At 48.2% G+C, this 20,854-nt stretch overlaps 1 protein-coding gene across 1 annotated transcript in view; it reads right to left on the bottom strand.

Moving 5' to 3' along the window:
• The window catches only part of cdon (cell adhesion associated, oncogene regulated), a 29,641-nt gene extending 9,021 nt beyond the window's left edge, over nt 1–20,620 (bottom strand). Inside the window, exons 1-9 of the mRNA XM_076736094.1 lie at nt 20,211–20,620; nt 7,365–7,503; nt 6,295–6,573; nt 5,662–5,808; nt 5,373–5,516; nt 4,991–5,281; nt 4,629–4,898; nt 1,386–1,660; nt 793–967 (exon numbers count right to left, since the gene is read on the bottom strand). Of these exons, the coding sequence (XP_076592209.1) occupies nt 793–967; nt 1,386–1,660; nt 4,629–4,898; nt 4,991–5,281; nt 5,373–5,516; nt 5,662–5,808; nt 6,295–6,573; nt 7,365–7,437 (1,654 nt within the window). The 5' untranslated portion in view covers nt 7,438–7,503; nt 20,211–20,620. The remainder of the gene's footprint in view (nt 1–792; nt 968–1,385; nt 1,661–4,628; nt 4,899–4,990; nt 5,282–5,372; nt 5,517–5,661; nt 5,809–6,294; nt 6,574–7,364; nt 7,504–20,210) is intronic.
• Nucleotides 20,621–20,854: the final 234 nt, after the last annotated feature.

Genomic DNA, 20,854 nt, shown 5'->3' with positions numbered 1-20,854 from the left:
CAAAACCCCAAAAAACATGCTCACAGTCATTCACTATGATTATGATACTGATCATTATGATTGTACGTTGGATTATAATTGTACCATGTGGTGGAAGCAGTCATTTAAAGCAATAATCTACCCTCAGGAGAGTGAATGGCTGTGCATAATACATTTTTAATCATCCAGCGGTTCAATGAGGCGTCATCACTTTGTGTTTTGGTGTATTTACTTATCCTCGGCCGGTCTCGTCTGCTTTTACTTCAGTTATTAATCCCACACAACCCACACAAGCTGAACTCATTTAATTCTGCTCGAGCCAAAACTTTGCTCGGTTGGAAATATCAAACATAATGTGATTAGGCGGGTTTGTTCTGAAGGTAGAAACACAAATACCACCACAAAAAGCTACAGTGCATTTTCTTACACCCCCAACCCGAAAACACAATGTGCTCTGTGTACTTTTCTGCCCTCATGAGACGACGGAGAAGGAGAAGCATGTTTCTGCCTCTTCTTCCTGAACGTCTGTTGAATGTCAGAGCAAAAATCTCGAGTCCAGAAACAACCAGATGCTCTTTAACTCAGAGGAGCTGACACCAAAACCTGACATTTACTGTTGATGCTTTCGGCAGCTGAAAATGTTTCTATTCTTGCTGTTGCAAAATGGGGCAAAGTGATGTGTTCCAGTGGTCAGTTCCTCCCAGAAATACGACAAGAAACACTAGACAGCATAATACACACGGGAATAGAAGGCGCACTGCTAGTAACAGTCGTTAGCAGTGTTTTGTGTTAATAGGCCGTGGTTGCACTGACCCTTGCCGGTGCGGAAGGTGAGCATGGCCGGCTGGCCCTCCCCCGCTGAACTTCGAGCCACCATCAGCACCTCGTAGAGACTGGAGGACTCCAGCTCCGACAGCCTCAGGGTCTTCTCACTGCCAGGGACACGGACGGTATGCCAGCTCCCCACCACTGTTCCCATTTCATCGACCTGACGCACAAACAGACACAGGCGGACGGCCACACACACAGACAAATACAAACACATGACTAAGGATGACGGAGAGAAAAACAGAATCATCTGTCTGTCTACTATCCTTCGTAGTGCAGACTGACGACAGGGAACGGCCTCGGAAACGATCCCTGAGAGATTTCTGTCACAGTTTCCAGCTCAAAACTGAATCCTGCTGCCAACAGTCTTAACTGGTATCGCTGCAGTTTTATAGACAGAGTGAGCTTTTTACTGAAGCAAACACAGGAAAATCACCAACCTCCGAGAGAGTTCAGGTCCGGGCCTTACCTTCTCTATTTATTCAACACATTAAATTCACCCATTCTCAGCTGGTTTAGGCAAAACGCTTAAAGGAAAGAACTATCTGCCTTTAAGAGAGAAGTGAACCACGCCTCACCTTACGGTATTTAACAAAATAGGCGTTGATCGGACTCCCTCCATCACGACCGGCCCTCCACTCGAGGTCATACACGTCAGGTTTGTGAGTCTGAGGCGGGCTGATGATGATCGGCGCCTCTGGAGTCGGACGGTCGGGACCTCTGTCGGCCGGCAGGTTGACGGTGTCGCCTTCGTCTTCGGTCAGGAAGCGCTCGTGGCCCTCGTCGCTCTGCATGGGGTTGAGCGATGGTGAGGCCTCCAGCAGCACACCAGCAGTGGAGCCCAGCTGAGGATCTGTCATGGAGAGAAAATTAAATCAGTAATTCTGAAATAAGATACGACCTTTTTTTATTAAACTTCAACTCCACCATTTTCAGAGAGCCATTTCATTTTTGGGATTATGCAATCGAGACATACGGCCTTTTGGGAGTCACAATCAATCAGATTTAGCTAATACTGCAATCAATTTGCAAGAATAATAACCCTCTAACATACTCTATTTCCTGTGTAAGATTACGGTATGCATTGGTACACTTTATGGTGAATGTGTAGTTTCTTAATTAGAGCCTGGACTCGTGCAGAGTTTTGGACACCCGTCACTGCAGAAAGCACGACCTAATAAAAGCTGAAGCAATGGCAACACTGGCAGTCAGTGGCCAACAGAGGTGTCCACAGAGGACAAGCAGTGCTGGAAAGTTCTACATTTGGAACAAGCCTTTTAATCTACATAAAATAACAAGAAGGACCTGGACCTCTGCAGCAGCACACAATCACGCTTTGTTTGTTTTTTTTCATTAAATTCGCCCGCGCCAGAGCGGTCCACCTGGACAAATCATGCAAGCTGGGAGCCTTATTATGGTTGACACCAGCTTGGCAGAGCCCGGGTGGAATTTTTCACAGACATTTGGAGGACACTGGGCACAGCCCACAAGAGCAGGAACCGCTCGACTCGGAGCCACACCGCTGAGGTCAAAGAGCTCCATAACTGAATATTAAAACCTAAACAAGTGGATGGGGGGGGGTTAAAGCAGCGAGGCTTGCCACAGGGGCACGCTGCAGTGTCTTGGGTCCAGTTTCGGGCTGTTTCGTGTGCGGCACCGGGTCATTTTGTAAAACAAACAGACCCAGAGCTGGTAACACTAGACCTGATCCTGGGACTGCGGCCAGCTGCCACACATTCCACACGCCAACCATTAAAATACCGGAGAGAATCAGACCCCGGCACTACATCCAGTCCTCCTCACTCTCCTGCTCCTTCCCTCCCTCTGCCCTTCACCGCTCTCCACAGCTCTGACTCAGAGTTTAACCACAGCCGCGGCTCCTCCTCCGACACGCTCATACAGGACGAGGCAATTCAGGCCACGGCGGCCTCACCATCCTGCCGGAGAGGAGTCAGTGATATATCTTCAGTAAGTGCTCCCACACCTGGACAGAGACCCGCTGCCAGGGCCTTCCCAGAAAAAGGTCGATCCATTAGATGGATGGACGAACACCTGGGAGTAAATGTGACAGTAAATCACAAAGGATTACCAGCAGAGACGACAGCCTCAGTTTGGACAGAGCCCAGCTTATTGGAGGACAAGTGAACGTCTTTTTATAATCCTAAGTGACTGCCTTGACGTCACAATAGCTCCTTCCTGATGTGGTGGTTTTGGGTAGGGCTGCAGCTAATGATTATTTAGGTAATGTCTTGCTCCTTAAATAACATACTAACGGTTATCACAATTAATCTTTATTTGTTTTCTGTCAATCATCTCGGCTAACTTTGTCCTTTGGGCGTAGGAACGACAGGGAGGAGACAACCAACCGCATTACAGACTAAGGACACCACATCTCCCGTGCGGTACATCCACCTTAACAGATGAAAGCAGGTGCGATGCAAACAATGATACCAAACAGAAAAGCAAAACACATTTCAGATTGCTCTCTGCCATGAATTACAACAGCAGTCTACACACATCAATGACACTGTTTACTCTGAAGGCAGGAGGCTCGATAAGCTCCCGTTCCTGGTACCTAAACAACAGCCGAGCACAAACTGACCTCGGGGTGTTTACCTCTGCTGGGCATATCCCGCTCCTCGTCTTATCATTATGTTCTGTGTGGAAATGTGTTCTGCAGCAACAGATATTAAATCTCATTCTTCTTCCTGTGGCGTGTGGAAGGAGAGCAAACGTTTCGCAGTGAACTCTCCTGATCCTGTCTGATTTGTACTCCCTGTGTACCGAACGGCGCTGTATTAATCATTCTACAGATATAGAGGGGCGAGCTGAGGAATGGGGCCGCGGCGTACAGCCGCCGGGGAGGGAGAAGAGGGGAGGCCTGGGGCAGACTGGTGGAGGAGGGGGAGGGTTGTGATGTGTTAATAAATAAAAGGCAGTTGTGTATGATGTTGACAGCTGGGTGGTCTGGTCCTCGTCATAACCCTCCGCGGCTACTCCTTACATTCCAGCGTCCGGGGGCTTATCCCCGACGGCGTGCACAAAGCTCACTCTCACGCTCAAGCTCAGTTCAAGGCTCAGGAGGAGGGCGGCCTTGGCTAAGCCTCTCCTACCAGGCCTCAGAAAAACACACACACACATTCACACTCTGAGCGAGGACTCCCTGCAGATACTGTACGTGCAGGCCCTCAGAGACCCCGCCTGGTAAGATGCCTTTGCCCTTTCCAACACCAGCAACAGTCTGCAGCAATGTGGCATTTCTCAAACTGCTCCCTTTTGGGTCCACAAACTCTGGAGCTCTGCAAGCCCTCCAGAGTCAGCGCACAATCTCGTGTTGTTAGGTTAGTCATGATCTCAAAGTGTTGCACAGAGGCAGTGCAGCACTAGACCCAAGTTTTATCTCGCTTCAAGTGTTCTGAAAGGCGAAATAAAAGGAAATGCTGGCAACAGTAGGGATGAATAATTTATTTTATCAAGCAAAAAAGCCAAATATTCTCTGGTTTTGGCAGCTCAAATGTGAGGATTTGCTGCTTTTCTGAGTTTTATATCACTGTAATTTGAATATCTTTGGATTTTGTTCTATTGGTGGGATAAAACTGAACATTTGGAGTGGTGCACAGTGCACAGACCTCAGTCTCCCATCTCCTGTCTGCCTCTTCACCTGTCACTTTCAAACAGAGGCAAAAATACCCCAAACTATAACCAATAAATACCGGGACATTTGAAAAGGGTTTGAGCCATTCAGATATTTACTCATACACGCTGTGTTGACATATCTCCATATTAAGGTCAAGTAACATGTTAGTTTAACTGACACACACCTGACTGCGTTGTAAGAATCCCATATGACTGTGCAGAGCCAATCCCGTTGTCCAGCAGACACTGAAACGCGCCCTCGTCCTGCGGCGTCACGTCTGTAATAACAAGTGAGGATCCAGAGATCTGAAAGCGATGCGACGGGGTGATGGGGATGGCGTTGAACAGCCAGGTGATGTTTGGGGAAGGGTTTCCTTTCGCTGCGCAGGTAAAACGAGCAGAGGCGCCAGGAGAGACGTGCTGGTTGGTCAGGCCCTCTGTGATTGACACAGGCTCTGTGGAGGAGAGGATGAAAGGTTACCATCACCATGAGGTCTGCTGCAGGTTGTCCCCACACCCCCAACAGCCACTCTTGTCCTTAACTTACCAAGAACATTCACAGTATAGTTAGCGGAGGTCACGGTCCCCTGCTCGCTCTCAGCAGCACAGGTGTAACTCCCTTCATCGTCCCTCGTCACAGCAGCAAAGGCCAGGTTGTTGTGCTGTCGTTGGTGAGAAGGCCCCGGTGTGACCTCTTTACCGTTCTTAAACCACCTGGCTGCCGGTGCAGGACTGCCGGACACGGCACACTCCAATATCAGCGGGTGCGACTGCTGCACCGGAACAGTCACTGGGGAGGTGGGATAAACTATCCGCACTGGGGCCGAGGAGTCTGAGTCTAAACAAACGAGGGAACCACATTAGATAACACAGCGGACACACAGACAAAAAAAAAATCTGAATCTTACATCAAGTGTCACCAGACTTACGTTTCACTGATAGTTTAGTACCATGAGGCTGCATGACGGTTTCCCCTGTAACAGGGTTGAACGCACCACATTTATACATGCCCTGGTGCTGGGCTGACACAGAGATAATCTGAAGATTTCCAGATGGAAGAACTAAATAGTCGCCTGAAAAGAGAAGGAAACGGCAGCTTCAGTAACAGCAGCAGGGGACAAATGAACGAATTCTTGCGTCATGGTGTGTGAGATTTTATATGGTGATATCAATATAATGAAAGGCATTATTCAAAATGGCTGGTGGTTTAGAACAAACCTGTGGACACTTCTATCCGCTCCCCTCGTACTCTTAGTCTGGGAAGAGCCGGGGGGACGCTGTGCGGCAGAGGACACTCTATAAGAACAGTGCTGCCTTCCTGCACTGATAGCGACCGCCGTCTGCCATCGCCATATTCTGAGATTTCTGCAGTGACAGAGAACAAGAAGTTAAAGTCACTCCAGTGTGTGCAGAATATCACAGTCAAGAACGAAGGACTGAACAGCGCTACTTGAGCTGAGCTGTTTGTGTTGGATCACTGGGTTTGTTTATTGTTGCAGTGAGTGATTCTATTCATGCCTGATACAGTTCCAGATCAGGGTCAACCGCTTAGTGTAGTGTCCAACAGCAAGCAGCATCCCAGCAGGAACATAACACACTACACAGGAAAGCCCAAGGCTCATTAAGGATACCGGTCAAGAGGCATCTGGAAGGGCGCCCGGGTAAAAACTCCTACTGCTTCCTTCCCCTCCGCCACTCAGCAGCAGGCCGCCGAGGACAGGCATTCTTTCTAAGTGTTCAACACTCACAAAATGGCCTTCCCTTTCTCAAGGCAACTTCCTCTTTTTCTTAAGCCCCCCGCCTTGAAGTGAGTAGAAGTGTGCACAGAGGGGTAATTGTCTGTATCCGTACCTGCTATGGCCACGCGTGCAAGGCGGCTGGCGATGGCCAGCCCACGGTCTAAGTGTGCCACACACTGATAGACGCCAACATGGCTGGGCTTAAGGGAGGAGATGGTGAGGGAGCCCTCGTTGAGCTCCACACCAGGAAGGGTGTCCTGGTCCAGGGGACGGCCTCTGAAGCGCCAGGAAACCACCGCTGACGGAGGACTTACTAAGCAGAGCAGACGAGCAACGGAGCCTCGACTCTGAACCAGGGAGGCAGGCTCAGAGCGGAAAAAGGGATACTGAGCTGGTGAGGAGACAGGAGCAGAGGACAACAGGTTCAGCATTCCAAATCACTGATTTTGTTATGGGTGGTTATTATTACAAAACAGAAAAACACACTCTCATGCAAATACATTTTTGCCTGCAACCAGAACAAAACAAACATCTCCTGGACTAGAAACTATCTGCATGGCTCTGAGGTTTATCTGGGATCCATTTTCAGCGCGTCCACGTGACGAGCGCTGACGTCTTCATCCTTTTCCCTGACTGAGTTTGCGCTGCCTGCTGTGCTGTTTCTGTAACCCCATTAGCAGATGTTTCAAACCAAAAAGAGTGTTTAGGGAGTCCCAAATTATTACTTGAAAGTTGCAATAATTAATCTTCTTGGACAGTTGGGAGCAGGAAACTCAACGACAAGCTGAAACACATCAGGCTAACTCATCCTAGCAGCCACAGCTACAGCGGCCTTAATTCTGAGTCATGTTAAAGTTATATAATATTTAACCCCCATTTTTGCTCTGTTCTGGTCTCCAACATCTCCAAACAAAAAAATCTGGCTCTTTAGCACTTTCTTCACCAGCTAATCTGTCTGCCGTTTGGTGCTGGGCAGGTAGTGCACATTAGCTTTTCTGCTCAGAACAGCTGCTCATTAAAGCCACTTAGAGCTGCAGAGTTGGAAATCTTTGCGCAGTCATCACCATGAGGGACACTTTTCACATTACATAATCATTCACTCCGTTGTTCATGCAAAAACAGTGGTTTGTGGTTTCTGACCACCTCCACCCGTGCAGAGGTGAGAGGAGGACAACAGCTTACATGAGCAGCTGATAATCAGGGACTGGCTGAGACACAGCACAGTGGACAGGAGGACCCTTAGGCCACTGTCCATGGTGCACTTTGACCCCTGCCAGCAGTCGTGTTGCCCAGCGCGCACACTCTGGTCGGTTCAGCAAACCTGCAACACACAGAAGGGAGGAAAAACACATCAAACCAGAGCTCTGCATGGAAACATGACAGCGTGTGCATGAGCAAAAGAAGAGGTCAGACAGAAATAAAAGACAAAAGAAGCCGGAGGAGGATTTCAGAGGTGGATCTGAGTGGGAAAAATAATCTATTAGCTTCCAAATGAATCCTGTACGCCAATCCCTCTAATCTTCATGACACATCCTCTTTACACACTCCTTGATCTCCACGTCCCACCCTCTCCTCTGACCCCTCTTCTCGCCCACTTCAGGGTCTCCACGGAGGCTGGAATGTCCAGCCTCTCTGCCCCCCTGCCTCTCTCTCCCACTGCGCCGCTGAGATCTCCCGCTAATGGAGTGGCTGTGGAGAGACTGTCGCCTCACTCTTAATATCACTCTCTTGTCACACTGTGTTGCTTCCTCATAGGTTCACTGTAGCCTGAAGTGCAGGCCCAGACACACTGGAGGGCACGTAATTAGGAGCATTCCTCTATCCTTTTCAACTCGACCCCCTCCGACTGCGGCACCTCCTCCTCCTTTTTCTAAGAGTAATCCGGGCAAGCTTTGATCCCAGGTTCCTGGTTTGGTAACCAGGGTTTGAGCCTGAGGCCGGAGGGACAATGGCCGTCCAGCTGTGATATTCACACTAGCGCTTCGGTGGCTCGCAGACGTTAGCGGAAGGGCCGACCGGGGCTGAAGGGTGGGTCAAATTAAAAGGATGATGTCTGGGTGGGATCGCTGAAGCTGAACAGGTTTCTAACCCTCACTCTCGAACCTAAACATTGTTCGACACTCTAGCAGGTCAATTTGTTTAGCCTCCTCTCAAGGCTGTAGCATGGCTAGAAAATGACAAGCTGGTGTTGACAGTTTCAGCAGTAAACAGTTATTTTCATTATCAATTAATCTGCTGATTAATTCTCAAAGAAATGGTTAAAACTGCTCATCACAGTTTCTTAGATTCCAAGGTGACCTCTTCAAATTGATGTTGTTTCGTCGTCCACCTGTTACTAACAAAATTTACACCTGTATGAAAAGGATAAATGCAGCAAATCTTCGCATTTGAACATCTAGAAAAAGGCAATGTTCTGCAAATGTGCTTGATAAATGATATGAACTATGAATCAACAATAAACACGACTGGTTGATTGATTTCTGTAGACTAACTCTTTCAGGGACGATGAGACACAGATGCTTTATCGGTGTACTCATTCTCACTTTCTTCATCACACTCTCTCTCTTGAGATGAGGAGGAGGAGGAGAGGAGAAGAAGAAGAAGCAGGAAATAATAAACTCTCCCAGCTCCTGGCTCACGCCCCCTTCTCACCCCGAGGTCAAAGGTCAGAGAAGAGCAGAGAGAGAGGGTGAACCAGCGGGTGTCTGGTGGCCCTGGACCAGCCCCCAGAGGTCACCTCCAGCTCTCTCTCTGTCACACACACACACACACACACACACACACACACACACACACACACACGACCAGACGTTTCACACAAAACAAGAGTAAAAGTGCTTCAAAGAAACATTGAAAACTGGAAAATGTTCAATGTTCGAATCTGCTTGATTCTGACTGAACTGAGGAGCAGTGAACACTTTGTGCCGTCATGACTTCAGGACTGATCGTACTTCATTATGTATGTCGTGTACACGCTGCATCTCAGGCTCCAGTTTAAGCGTGTGCATGCTCATTCAGGCAGATCGAACCCACATCTTGCAGGCTAGCGTTTCTCCATCCCACGAGTTGCAACAGGCTCTGCACACTGCCCCCATGTCATCAGTGGAAACTATCTTTCTCTCTCTCTGCCGGAATAATGATATATAATTACAATAATAACAACAGCGCTATAAAAACGCACAGCCAAGCGCGGGCACATTGGCACACGGTACGCTGAGAAACTGGAGCCGATTCTGTAACTCTATCTCTGTATCCACCTTTGTTTCTCCTTCTTTTTTTTAACCAATTACTTCCTCCAAGTGGGCGTAGCAGTTGGGCCCTACAGCTCCGACCGGTTGCCCTTGTGTAAACACACACACACGGCTGCCTATCTGGCCCATCGATAGGAAACACAGGGGCATCATTCCTGCTTCTTATCTGTTTGGCTTTCCTCTGACATCCGCCACCATGAAGCCGCCTCAGTGGAGACAGACACTGTGAGGATATCGTGTATCCCTCATCACAGAGAGCCATCCTGATGCTGGCAGCACCGGCTGCGTGGAAAGGCAAGTCCCGCTTCCTCCCGAGCAGACGCCCAGACAAAAGCCAGAGTGGCCCTTTGACAAAGAGGAAGTCCCCGTCAAATGAAGCCTGATCGGCCTGAGAGCCGTCTCCTCTGGTCCGGCGTCGATCTGTGGCCAGCCCTCTCCCTCACTCCACCGCTCTCCTTCTGCTTCTCCAGACTGCTTCAAGGAAAAAAATCCTGCGTTCCAGATTTCCTCCTTCTATCCCAAATCTGATCTTCTGTTACTCTCTGTTTTTGCACTTAGGTTGTATATGCGTGGCCGCTCTCAAGACGGGATCAAGCAGCTATAAATTGAAGAGACATCCTGCCCAGAAAACAGACTCTCTGCTGTTGAAAGCTGATATACAGACACTGAGAGACAGTTTATGAAAATAAATGAGGTTAGTGTCAGTGAGTTCAAGTGGAAAAGTTCCTCTTTTTTGGGGGTGTGGGGGTTGACCCGTGCAGGTTTGGGAGATGTTTGACTGACAGACAGCTTAAGTGTGTGAAAGCACGAAAAAACAGCAGTCCTCTTTGACAGCTTGTGGCCCTTTGAAACTCACTTATTTTGTATTTCTTGTCTTCTATCTGTCAAAGTCTCTTCCAGAGGAATCCACATACTGTTGGGAGGCAGCACCTTTATTTATCCATCATGGAAGTAACACAAAACTCAGACACAGGAATAGCACCATATATCCCCTAGCAGGACAAGAGGGATCCCTGGTGATGACACAGGAGAAAATAAACACACTGACAGGCTGCCCTCAGGGAAGGGAAAGGGGTTCGACTTCCAGGGTGTGGGGGGGGGGCAAAACATGTCAGGGTTAGCACCTGCACTTCTTTTTGGCCTCCTCCCTGCAGGAACTGCTCAAAGCCCCATCTGCCCGCATGTGGGGCTGGCCCATATCCCTGTCATATTGGGTAAACAGGGACAAAAGCAACGCGGCGGAGCATCAAAGACCTGGAGGGCAGAGGGAGAACAGGTCACAACTGGTGCTGTTGACTGAGGCGGGGGCCTGGTCTCTCCACTTCATAAGACTGCACAGCTGAATAAAAACCAACAGCAAATATCACGAGGCAGCTCGAGCGCTGATTCGATAGCAGGGGCCAATCGTGACTGGTTTGGCAATTAATACCAGCGGTGCAGTATGATAAACCACAAAAGGTTCGCTTAAAAAAAGAGAGAATAGTAAGAAACGCCTGGAGCTGAATGAAGCTCAGAGTTCAAGATAAAGACGTTGAGGGTAAGGGAGCAGTGGGGTGTAAGAGAAAGAGCAAGTCTTCTCTGGTATGATGGTCTAATCTGACCTGTGCGCTGAAGCTGGTTCACATGCTATACCCCAAACCTGTCTGCACTCGCCCCACATCTCACGGACAGAGGATCTGCAGCACACATTCCTCAGCGACGGATACATCGAAAGAGACAGTGAAACACACACACACACACACACACACACACACACAGAGGAGATGGTAGATAAATTCAAAACAAGAACATGAGAGGCGATGGAGGAGGGGGGGGGGCATATGAGAGAAAACAGAGTGTCTGAGAGAGGAGTAAAAGGAGCCGGGGGTAGAAAGAGGTGAAACATTCAGCGGGAGGTGAAAAGTTGCCGAGCCCCGCTCATTTCTCCTCCCTCTTTTTTTGGCTCGGAGATAGAGACGTACAGATAATGGCTGAGCGCGCACCCACGTCTGCCAAAACTGACTGATGATTCAGCCTAACTGCATTCAGCTCGGCCCAGAAACTTGGGAAGAGCCTCCCGAGAGAAGAGACTCTAGGGGACCATTATGGGCTTCTTCTATTGGTCTGGGTGAGCCCGCTGAGGCAGCCCGGGGCCACAGAGGAAACTAATGAGTGGAAACACTGGGCCTCTGGTATGGCCCAACTCTGCCTGATTAAAGACTGAGACGTTATTAAAAGTGGGACAGGCTTAGAAAAGGGGAGTGAGCTAAAGAAAGAGAGAAAAAGAGAGACATGATTTGGAATCAAATAAGGGAATTAGGAGGGAAAGAAGAGGGGCCTGAAGGAGAAAATCACATTGGAGGGGTTTAGTCGATCAATAATACAAAATGACTGCCCTTGTCTGAACTTGACATCCTGCAGAAAGTTAATGTAAGTCTCCTTAATAAATCATTTAAAGTGAGTGAGACTGCAGAAGACAAATGAGATACATGTTCAAGGACAGTCTGCTGTTCAGACTCTCTGCTGCTTGAGGACAGAGCACGAGCGCTCCGGGAGGCGCAGGGTGACGGCGGGGCCGAGCGGGTCCCGGAACGCTGAGACGCCGCGGCCCCCGACGGCAACGCTGTGCCGTGGGATCAGACGAGAGCAGGAATGAAAGGAGAGGCCCCCGGGGATCAGACAGTCACATCCCACAAAGCCCTGTTTACCGAGGACAGACACACACCCTCCCTTCACCTCCTCCCCCCCCAGCATCCCCGTTCACCAAAGCCTGACCCTCCCGAAGTGCCAGGGCCGGGACCTGGGAGACAGCGCTAATTCTACCCCCAGGCTTGTTGGCCGAGGACACAAACAGAGAGCTGAGAGGGGAGAGAGAGGGAGGGAGACGGAGAGGCTGAGGCAGAGGGGAGAGTGGGGACTGAATGGTACAGTATGTAAGACCCATCTTAATTGGAGATTGTTCTGCAATGTCTTGTTTTTTCCTGGGAATCTGCGAGGGGGAGGGGGAGGTACGGCTGTTCCCAAGGTCCTGAACAGCGGGATTAACCACAGGAGCGAAACTCAATAGCGGCCTCGGACACTGGAAACAGATCCCCGGGTATCGCCACCATACAAGGCCACCTCGAGACCTTTTGCAAAGCGCATGTAACTAACAACCCTTCTCCATTGTCAGAGCTCTCTGGGCCCTTCCGGCTGATTTCACAGGCCTTTCAGCCCACGAGGGAACGTCTGCTCTGACGAAAAGGTAATTCTGATGGAAAGGAGGAATGCACAAGAGGGCCGTCTTGCCCGCAGGGTGTGTTATAACACTGATCTCCAACATGTGCCAAGAGTCTGATTCATCACACCCGGCGAGAGGGGAGCCGGGATTGTGCAGCCGTGGCACCGAGGCAGAGGAGGCCACAGATTCACATTCCTCAATATCAGCCTTGATTAGAGAGATGATGGGAAAACATGCAGGGGAGGGAAAAATGATCAAGTTTGCCAAATGCCTTGAAAATGTCCACCTTCTCCGGGGGAGTCGAGACACTATCAGTGCTTTTAAATGCCGTTGTGTGGGCTGTGAAATATGGGCATGCAGTGATCTGATCCAGCTGTCCCCACCCCTTCTCCCCTCAGCGCAGTCCCTCGTCCCTCCCCGGCTCTCCTGGATTCCATCACTGCCTGCGTCTCTACAGCAACAAGCAGCAAAGACGCACACAACAGTTTCTGCTCTGTCTCCTCCCGATAGGTCCCTGGCTGTCGACCAAAACTACTTTCAAACTAAAACATATATGAAATACTGTTACTTCAAACATGCGCAACAAAAACAAAATGACAAGGTGTCCAAATAGATGCGAGGAAGAAACACAGTTCTGCAAAGTCAAAAGCAACCAGAAATAAAACCGCTTTCACGGTGTTTGCCTCTTCTTTGTTTGTCATTTGAGAGGCGTGAGAAAGAAAAGTACACACGGAGTATTTTCATTTCTCAGGATGACAAATTGACTCTGCAAATGTAACGGAGCGATGGCCGTGCACAGCGCGGGCTGGTGGGGGGCTGAACTTCACAGCCAGCCGGCAGAACAAAAACAAACACATGTAAAACGGTTAAAATATAATTAGTCTCCTTCACCAATTCCACAGATCTCTTGCAAAAAAAAACCAAGTAAACAAACCAGCTCCCCTGTACGAACAAGTTCGAGGACCCAAAGATAAATATACAGTCCCAAAAAGAGCGTGTAAAGGCTTTATTTAGTTTGTCTAAATGTTTATCCGTCCCGCCTTGTAACACTCCACGCTTGTTGTACGGCAATCGAGTGATCACAAAACAAACTTGGTGGTGATACATCAACACACAGATCATCTGAGTTTCCACTTTTGGCACGGCGTCAAGTCGTAAAAACCTCTCCAGCATATTTAGGGTCCAGGCTGCTCGTTGCTGCAGCGCTGGAGGTGAAGAGCTTTTTGCAGATGACGTAGTGCTCTGATGGCGCCAAGAGAAACACAACCTCATGACAACAGCAAAACAGAGCAATAATACAGAAACCGTGGCGTATGCTAGCTCACTGCATCCTTTGTGTACGTTGGCTACTGTGTAAGAGCGCCACAAAGACATGACGGTGATTTACTTTACTTGATTAACGTCAGTCAAAGCAGAGATGTGTTTGCATCTGTCGCAAGGCAAGAACACATCCCGCAGCATGGCGAGTATCTGCTCTCAAAACAGAACAATGCAGAAGGCTGCACCAGCCATATGTTTTACCCTCCTGACTGAAATCCCTCCGCTCACTTTGAATATCTTTGATAAATGAGGGGTTGCATTGCTCCCTAAGGGGCTACATCTTGGAGCAGGGAAGGCCCAAAATGGCACCCACAACCACAGGCCTGGAGGCAGGCAGCAGCAGTACCCACACTGCCTCACACTCTGATCTGGGAGAAAAACAGCCCTTCAAACAAGTAGCCTGTTTGTCAGCCCGAGGGGAGTGCCAGCCACTAGTTTTGCCTTAATATAGTCTTGCTGATCCTTGCGCTGGCTTTTCAACAGCGCGCACATTCTGGTTCGCAGAAAACCCATGTCAGATGTGACTTATTGGTTCAACATTTGAAATAGAAAGCTGTGGTTGCTCACAGTTTCGAGAAGGCTCTAACTGTTGGGGCCCGCGCTCAGGCGACGGACTAAGTCAGGCATATTTAGTAGGGTCAGTTTCAGGAAGGGAAAAAGAAATGAATCTTGCAAACAGGAAGACGCTGAGGATGCAAAAAAAAATTCCCCTCGCATGTTCTGAAATACTGTTTCTGTGAGAGCTGTCAGCAAGGGTTCGGTTCAGAAGTTCACTCCCTGAAATCTTCCCTCGGGCTGAGGAATCGTTAAGGAAACTACACAAGACAAGGCTGCGGAACAATGGGTCTCATCGTGTATTTGCTTGACAATTATGAGAAAAATTGTTGTTACTGGCAGAGGTGAGGCGTGTAAAATGCCACGTCGAGCCCTGCTGGGGAACTCTTTGTTCTCCCTCATGCATGTGGCGTTCTGCATCATGTTAAAGGCACATACGATATATTATACGCAAGCCAAAAAGCACTCCTTCAAATAATTATGAGCACATTATAAAAGGCATCTACAGGAAGTGAGACACTTTGTAGTGAGCTTCTAACAGCTCAGGACCGACAAAGTATTTTGCAGTCTGTCAAAGGTCTTTTGGTCTTTTCATCAAGCCGACTCATAATAGAGCAGATTTTTTTCCGACAGTAGAAATCATGGTCTCTATCAAAGTGTGTCCCACAAGCTGCTCTCTCATCTGCTGCAGAGGTATTTTCATGAACTGGACCTGCCTGGACAGCGTGTTCTTCCTCAAAGCGTCGTGTGTGGGATTGGTTTCCATCCCCTTATCGTATCGAGAACACAGACATATATATATATTTAGCTGAGGCCTGTATTTCCATTGCATTAACAGAAAACAAACCGTCCAGGGAGAAGAAGCAGACCTCCCCACCCTGCCTATCTCCAGCCTGCACGGCTTCGTCCCGCAGCATTTCGGTGGCTGGCTGGAACATCTGTTTCTGCTGCTCCAAAAACTGTTTGTTTGTCTTGACAATTAGGCCCTGATGTTTCTCATTTCATTTCTTAAATCGCTCGAAAGTCATTATCCAGTTTCAGGTCTTTCAAGGTTCTGAATTTTTAGAAACTCAACGCGACCATCTGTTGAAAGCTGGTGTATACATCAGGCTACAGTCGGCTCACCTTTGACATTTCAGAGGAGCTGTGGCGGAGGAAGCACGCAGCCTATCTGTAACCTGCTGGAGTAACATGCTTGCATAGTAAAGCGAGTCAGTGCCGGGCTGTTTGGATCATCTGTCAGAGCAGGGGGACATGGAAGAAACGGGGAGGGGGTCCCACTGAGAGACGTATGCGTTGTGTACGTAAAATAATGACGGAGTCTGAGCTCAGAGCAGATAAGAAGTGCTACTAATGACAGCTTCGTATAAACACGTGTGACACCTTCGGCTACTGCGTTTGCCTTCGTGGCTGCTTCAGTTCATCCAGTCCTACTCATAGTTTCTCCCTTGAATAAATTTAGTGAGTGAGACGGAGGTTGGAAAGTCATTTTTGTTGGCGCCGCAGCTGCAGGGTGCACTCACCAAACCAGCAGTGACAAGAACTCAAACTCCTTCTCTGACCTGCCCATCTTTCCCATCAAGCTCCTGCTCATGGCTGCTGGGTGTTGTCAATCAGCACCCGCCGGCTCCTTGAACATGGACGCTCTTTGGCACGCTGCCTAAAACTCCCCTCTGTCCATCTAATGAGGCCCGAGCTCTGGGTCTGTCCTTGACGAATGGGAGCTGAAGCTCGCAGAGTAAAGGCCAGCGTTAGAAAATGGGAAAAATGCTGCAGTATGACACAATCCCTGTGCAATGAGAGTAAAAGGAGGGCCATGTGTCACAAGTTCAAAACAAGCCAGGTTTTAGTTTGGGAATCGTTGCCTGGAGGGTCAAATGTCAACCATACAACAGTTCACCAAATTCTACTTTATTATACTAAGAAGCTGAAATGGATTAGCCATTAGAGATTTAGAAAACGGGTACGACTTAATTCTAGCTGTCAAAATATTGTGATGGTGATGAAAAATAAGGTGGCTGCTCATAATTCTGATTTTTCTCCTGTTTTATGACTCTCAAAACAATTTTCCTCAGCCAAAGGTTGATCCTTTGGAGCAATAAAATGACAGATCACAGCGTCAAACCAAATAAACAACCACACCACATTGTGATTTAGGTTTTCAATTCACTTCCATTGGCTTTAGGGCCAGAGCTGAGGTTTGCTGCCTGGCCTCAAAACTGTACGGCCTAGAAAACAGGGGAGTGTGGGAGGTGCCCAAAATATACTTTAGTCACCCATTTAGACACACCCTCTCCCACCACACTCACCTCTGATAGACATTCATCCACTGAAACTCTTCAACAGCTGGAAGTATTTTCATCTGTCACCATTTCTTTAACTTCAATTCATGTTGACTGGGACGAATGAGTGAAAAAGGCCAATCACAAAGCCTTTAAACTGCATGTTTGGTTCATTTCAGAAGCTGAAAATATTACATTTCTAATTAGGATATTAACAGAAAGAAACCTGCTCGTTTCAGAGGCTGAAACCGGAGAACGTCGAGCGTTGCTTAGTCATTGATTAATCAAGTAACTTATCGACTACTCTATCAGAACTAACAAAGAGTTTCTTCATTTTGATGCCATAACTAAGAGATTTTAACTCTCATACAAGCTCACTTCATCATTTTAGCTTCAATGAAACCTCAAACCCAAATGTTCAACTGCTACTACTCAACAATCACTTGTCCTTGCTGGAGCGTATGTGCTTGTGTGATTATAATAGATCAGAAAAATCAAGAGAGCCATTATGAGAGCAGGGGCTGGTATCATTACACATGCTTACATTCAAATTGCCCACTTAACATAGTTCTCCTACAGCAACATGTGTTTATCATTAGCGAGCACCCTAATGGCTCAACATTATTTAAACTCGCTTAATGGCATAGCTGGGCTTTGTTCAGGCCTGTCTGATAAGAGCCAGGCCATTAATGGTTTATTAATCTCCCTACAAGTCACAAAACACGCTATGAAAACAAAAAAGAAATGATTTAGAGGCTCTGTCGTCTGATTCAGTCACATATCCGACACGTCGTTACTGCAGGGAAAATCCCACACAATGACAACATGGTCAGTTAGAGTGAAAATACTCCTTCTGTTCAGCTTGAAACCCAGCAGCTCTTGCTCATGAAGCTTGGATTTCTGCATCTATTCTGCATTTGAAAGAGTAACGTTTTTTATTTTCTGTTTCAAAAACTCAATGTTGAAATGTTTCCAGCAACAATGGACAACCAGTTTCTCCACGAGCTGACCAGAACGCAGCCAGTGCAGCAGCGCCGGAGAGAAGCAGTGAAGGAAATGTGGGAAATCATGGAGTGAATGAAGTTAAAATGGGGCAGGTTGAAGGAAAGTCGCCACAGAGAATTAAATGACAACACCTCAGAGGGAAAAAAACGCCTGGAACAGACGCAGCATTAAAAACCTGAGGGAGGATTTCTGCCTCGGAGCGAACGCCGTCAGCGCCCGAGCCTGAACACAAAGAGCAAATCTCTCTCTGCCCCTGTCAAAAGCTCACCCAATATTGGGGAGCACTGAAAGGATCTGAAAGGCATCGGAAGTGTCTTCTTGTCCCCCACCGCCGCAACAATGCTCGAGCAACTGTTTGAACTTGAAAGTGTTTTATCCGAGGGCAGCCATGTGTGTCCCACTGGCTGGATGTCATGCATTCGACAGGGACTCAAGACTTTGTTCTTGATAACTTTTAAGTGTTCGGTTTTCTGAGAGTTACCCGTATGTAACAAAAGTCCCTGTGAAGCCCCGATGATAGGGGTGAACGGCAGACAGAGGAAATTACTTGAGGGAAAAAAAGCGAGGGACTTGTCTCAGCAGACACATCGTTACTATCTCTGTTACTCCGTCATCCTTTTTTATTTGTGCTCGAAAAGACTCATCTCACGTTATCACTGATAGGACATTTACAATCCTCAATATTTATGGTGGTGGTATGATTAAAAAAACACTTTTAGCGACAAACTAACATCACTTATGTGTCATAAAAATGAGAAATTCAACGATGTGAATTAACGCTCCGAAGGAAAAGTCTGAGTGAAGAACTGTAACGTTCTGGTTTGTCATCGTCAGAGTTCCTGATGTGCAGCGGTGCACATCACAACACAGCAAGACCTGAGGAGAATAAGCTCATGCACACACGTTCACGCTCAGTCCTGAGCTGCTGGTGAGGCCTTTTTATAGACAAACCCAAAACGTTTCATGTTTTTGGAGCATTTCCCACATTAAGAGAAGAGCGAGATGCTGAGGAAAAGAGTAAAACTGAGCCAAGAGGAACAAAGCAAAAGCTGTTTGATGATACTGATCAGACTGCTCACACATCTGTAGCGTTTCTCTCTCCAGTAAAGATTACCCCTTTGCCTCTGGTGTGTTTATCACTGATGTAACTAAGCTCACACTTCATCCTCAATCACAAATCAGCAAAGAGCACGTTTCCAATCAGCAAACAAGGACACCTTCATCCAAGCAGGACGGTGCAGCTGTTTCTGTATGCTCTGCACAGTAATTTGTGCGCTGGCCAAATTTTACTCCCAACACGGATTTAACAAACCAACATTTATGACACCCTCAGGGGATTATCTAAAACAATAAAGGCTCTCTGTCTGTGCAGAGAGGAAAGACAAGCACAACTTCAAATATTAGTCTAAGCCACTGCGTTTCTGCACAGTGGGAAGTGTGGCAGAAAGTTGGCTCCTCAAGCAGGTTTGGAATAAAAGTATAACTTTAGAAAACAGCAATGTTTCACGTGCTCAGTCCTTTCTCACCTTACAGGACTGTGACACCCATGTGTCAACCAGGGACATATTTGCCAAAAATGTTCTTTCATCTTTCAAAGCAGAAAAGCAGCCTGCAGGCCATCTGTTTTCAGATGGGATGTGAAGTGAAGTGTCGCTGCCTTCCTGAGCTGCCAGAGCTGTTTACCAAACAAATATTTCTGCCTTTTCTTGTATTTCATTCACCGCACAGCCAACAGAGGTGAACTGTGTCAGAACGCAGCAAGAGAACAGATAAGTGCTGAATAATAATCCTGATCTGAAAGCGTCTTTGGCAAAACTCAAAGCATGGTTTCACACAAAAAAAAAAAAAAAACGCTTCTGCATGTGTGATAATCTAAGAAAAATGTAACCTGAAGTCCACAAAGTCCAAATGATTGTACAGCATAACATAAACTAGTTTTCAACACTCAGTGTGCTCATTGTAACGAGGGAAAATGCGCCTTAAGGAGCTACTACAACGTGCAAAAGTAATTATTTGGAATAGGAGTATGCACTGGGCATGCACTTGTACATTTAATCTATGGTGTGGACAGTTAATTCGTGGATAAACACATAATATTAAAGTCCGTACGCGGGCGCCCCCGCTCACCAGAGCGCCGCACAGACGGAGCATGCAGTGCCGCTCCGCGCCGCTGCTCTCCACTTTCACCACAACACAAAGTTCACAAAACACGGATCTGTTTGGGGAACTGATTAAACAGACACGCTGCGCCTTTGGGCTTCTCTGAATCTCATTTTTTTTTTCTGTCGTTGTTTCCAGAGAAGCCCAGCCGGCCTGGTGAGCACACCGAAGCCTCCCCCAACCCGCTCCGACCCAGCCAGGCAGGCACGCAGCCGGCCCGGACTCCCCTCTCCTCCTCCCCTCCGTCCGTCCTTACCTCTCTTGCAGGAGGGCAAAAGCTGCGAGCCGTCGGGTGAATTAGCAGCAAAACGCATTCTTCTGGAGGCAAATCCGTACGGGGCCCTCCATTAGACACGGGCTCAGAGTGCGAGACGACGGGTGGAACATGAAAACAGCCGGAGGTGGAAGGGGAAAGAGACTTTTCAGACCCGCGGAGCTGCGCAGGCTTCGGGGCCAAGGTGCGACAACTCCCCCCGGTCTAAAGAGGAGCTGAGGTGGTGGAGAGTTTTCTCTGGGGAAGTTTGGAGTCCGCGTGTTTGGATAAAAGCGTTCCGTCCCGGTGCGCGCACACACTCCGCCTGTGTGTGTGTATGTGTGTGTCTGACCCGTTAGTGTAACTTCTCAGTCCTCGGTCTCCGTCTCTCTACCGCTGCCTCTTCCACACACGCATCTTTGAAGCCAGTGTCGAGTTGCTCAGCAAATCATGGCAGCGGCGGAGCTGGTCGTCAAACCAGGAATGTCCCAACCCCACAGCTCAATACGGCTCCCGGAGAGGGGAGGGAGGGAGGGAGGGAGGAGGGGTGTAACCCGTATAGACTGTGCATTAACAAGTTTTACAATCTATGAGAAAGAAAGAAAAAAAAAAAACTTCCTCCTTCCTCCTCTGCACTAACTCACCTG

This window comes from Chaetodon auriga, chromosome 7 (assembly GCF_051107435.1).
Source record: "Chaetodon auriga isolate fChaAug3 chromosome 7, fChaAug3.hap1, whole genome shotgun sequence".
In the NCBI taxonomy this organism is placed as follows: Eukaryota; Metazoa; Chordata; class Actinopteri; order Chaetodontiformes; family Chaetodontidae; genus Chaetodon; species Chaetodon auriga.
The sequence above is the reverse complement of the archived record's forward strand: the minus strand, read 5'-3'. Positions and strand labels throughout refer to the sequence as shown.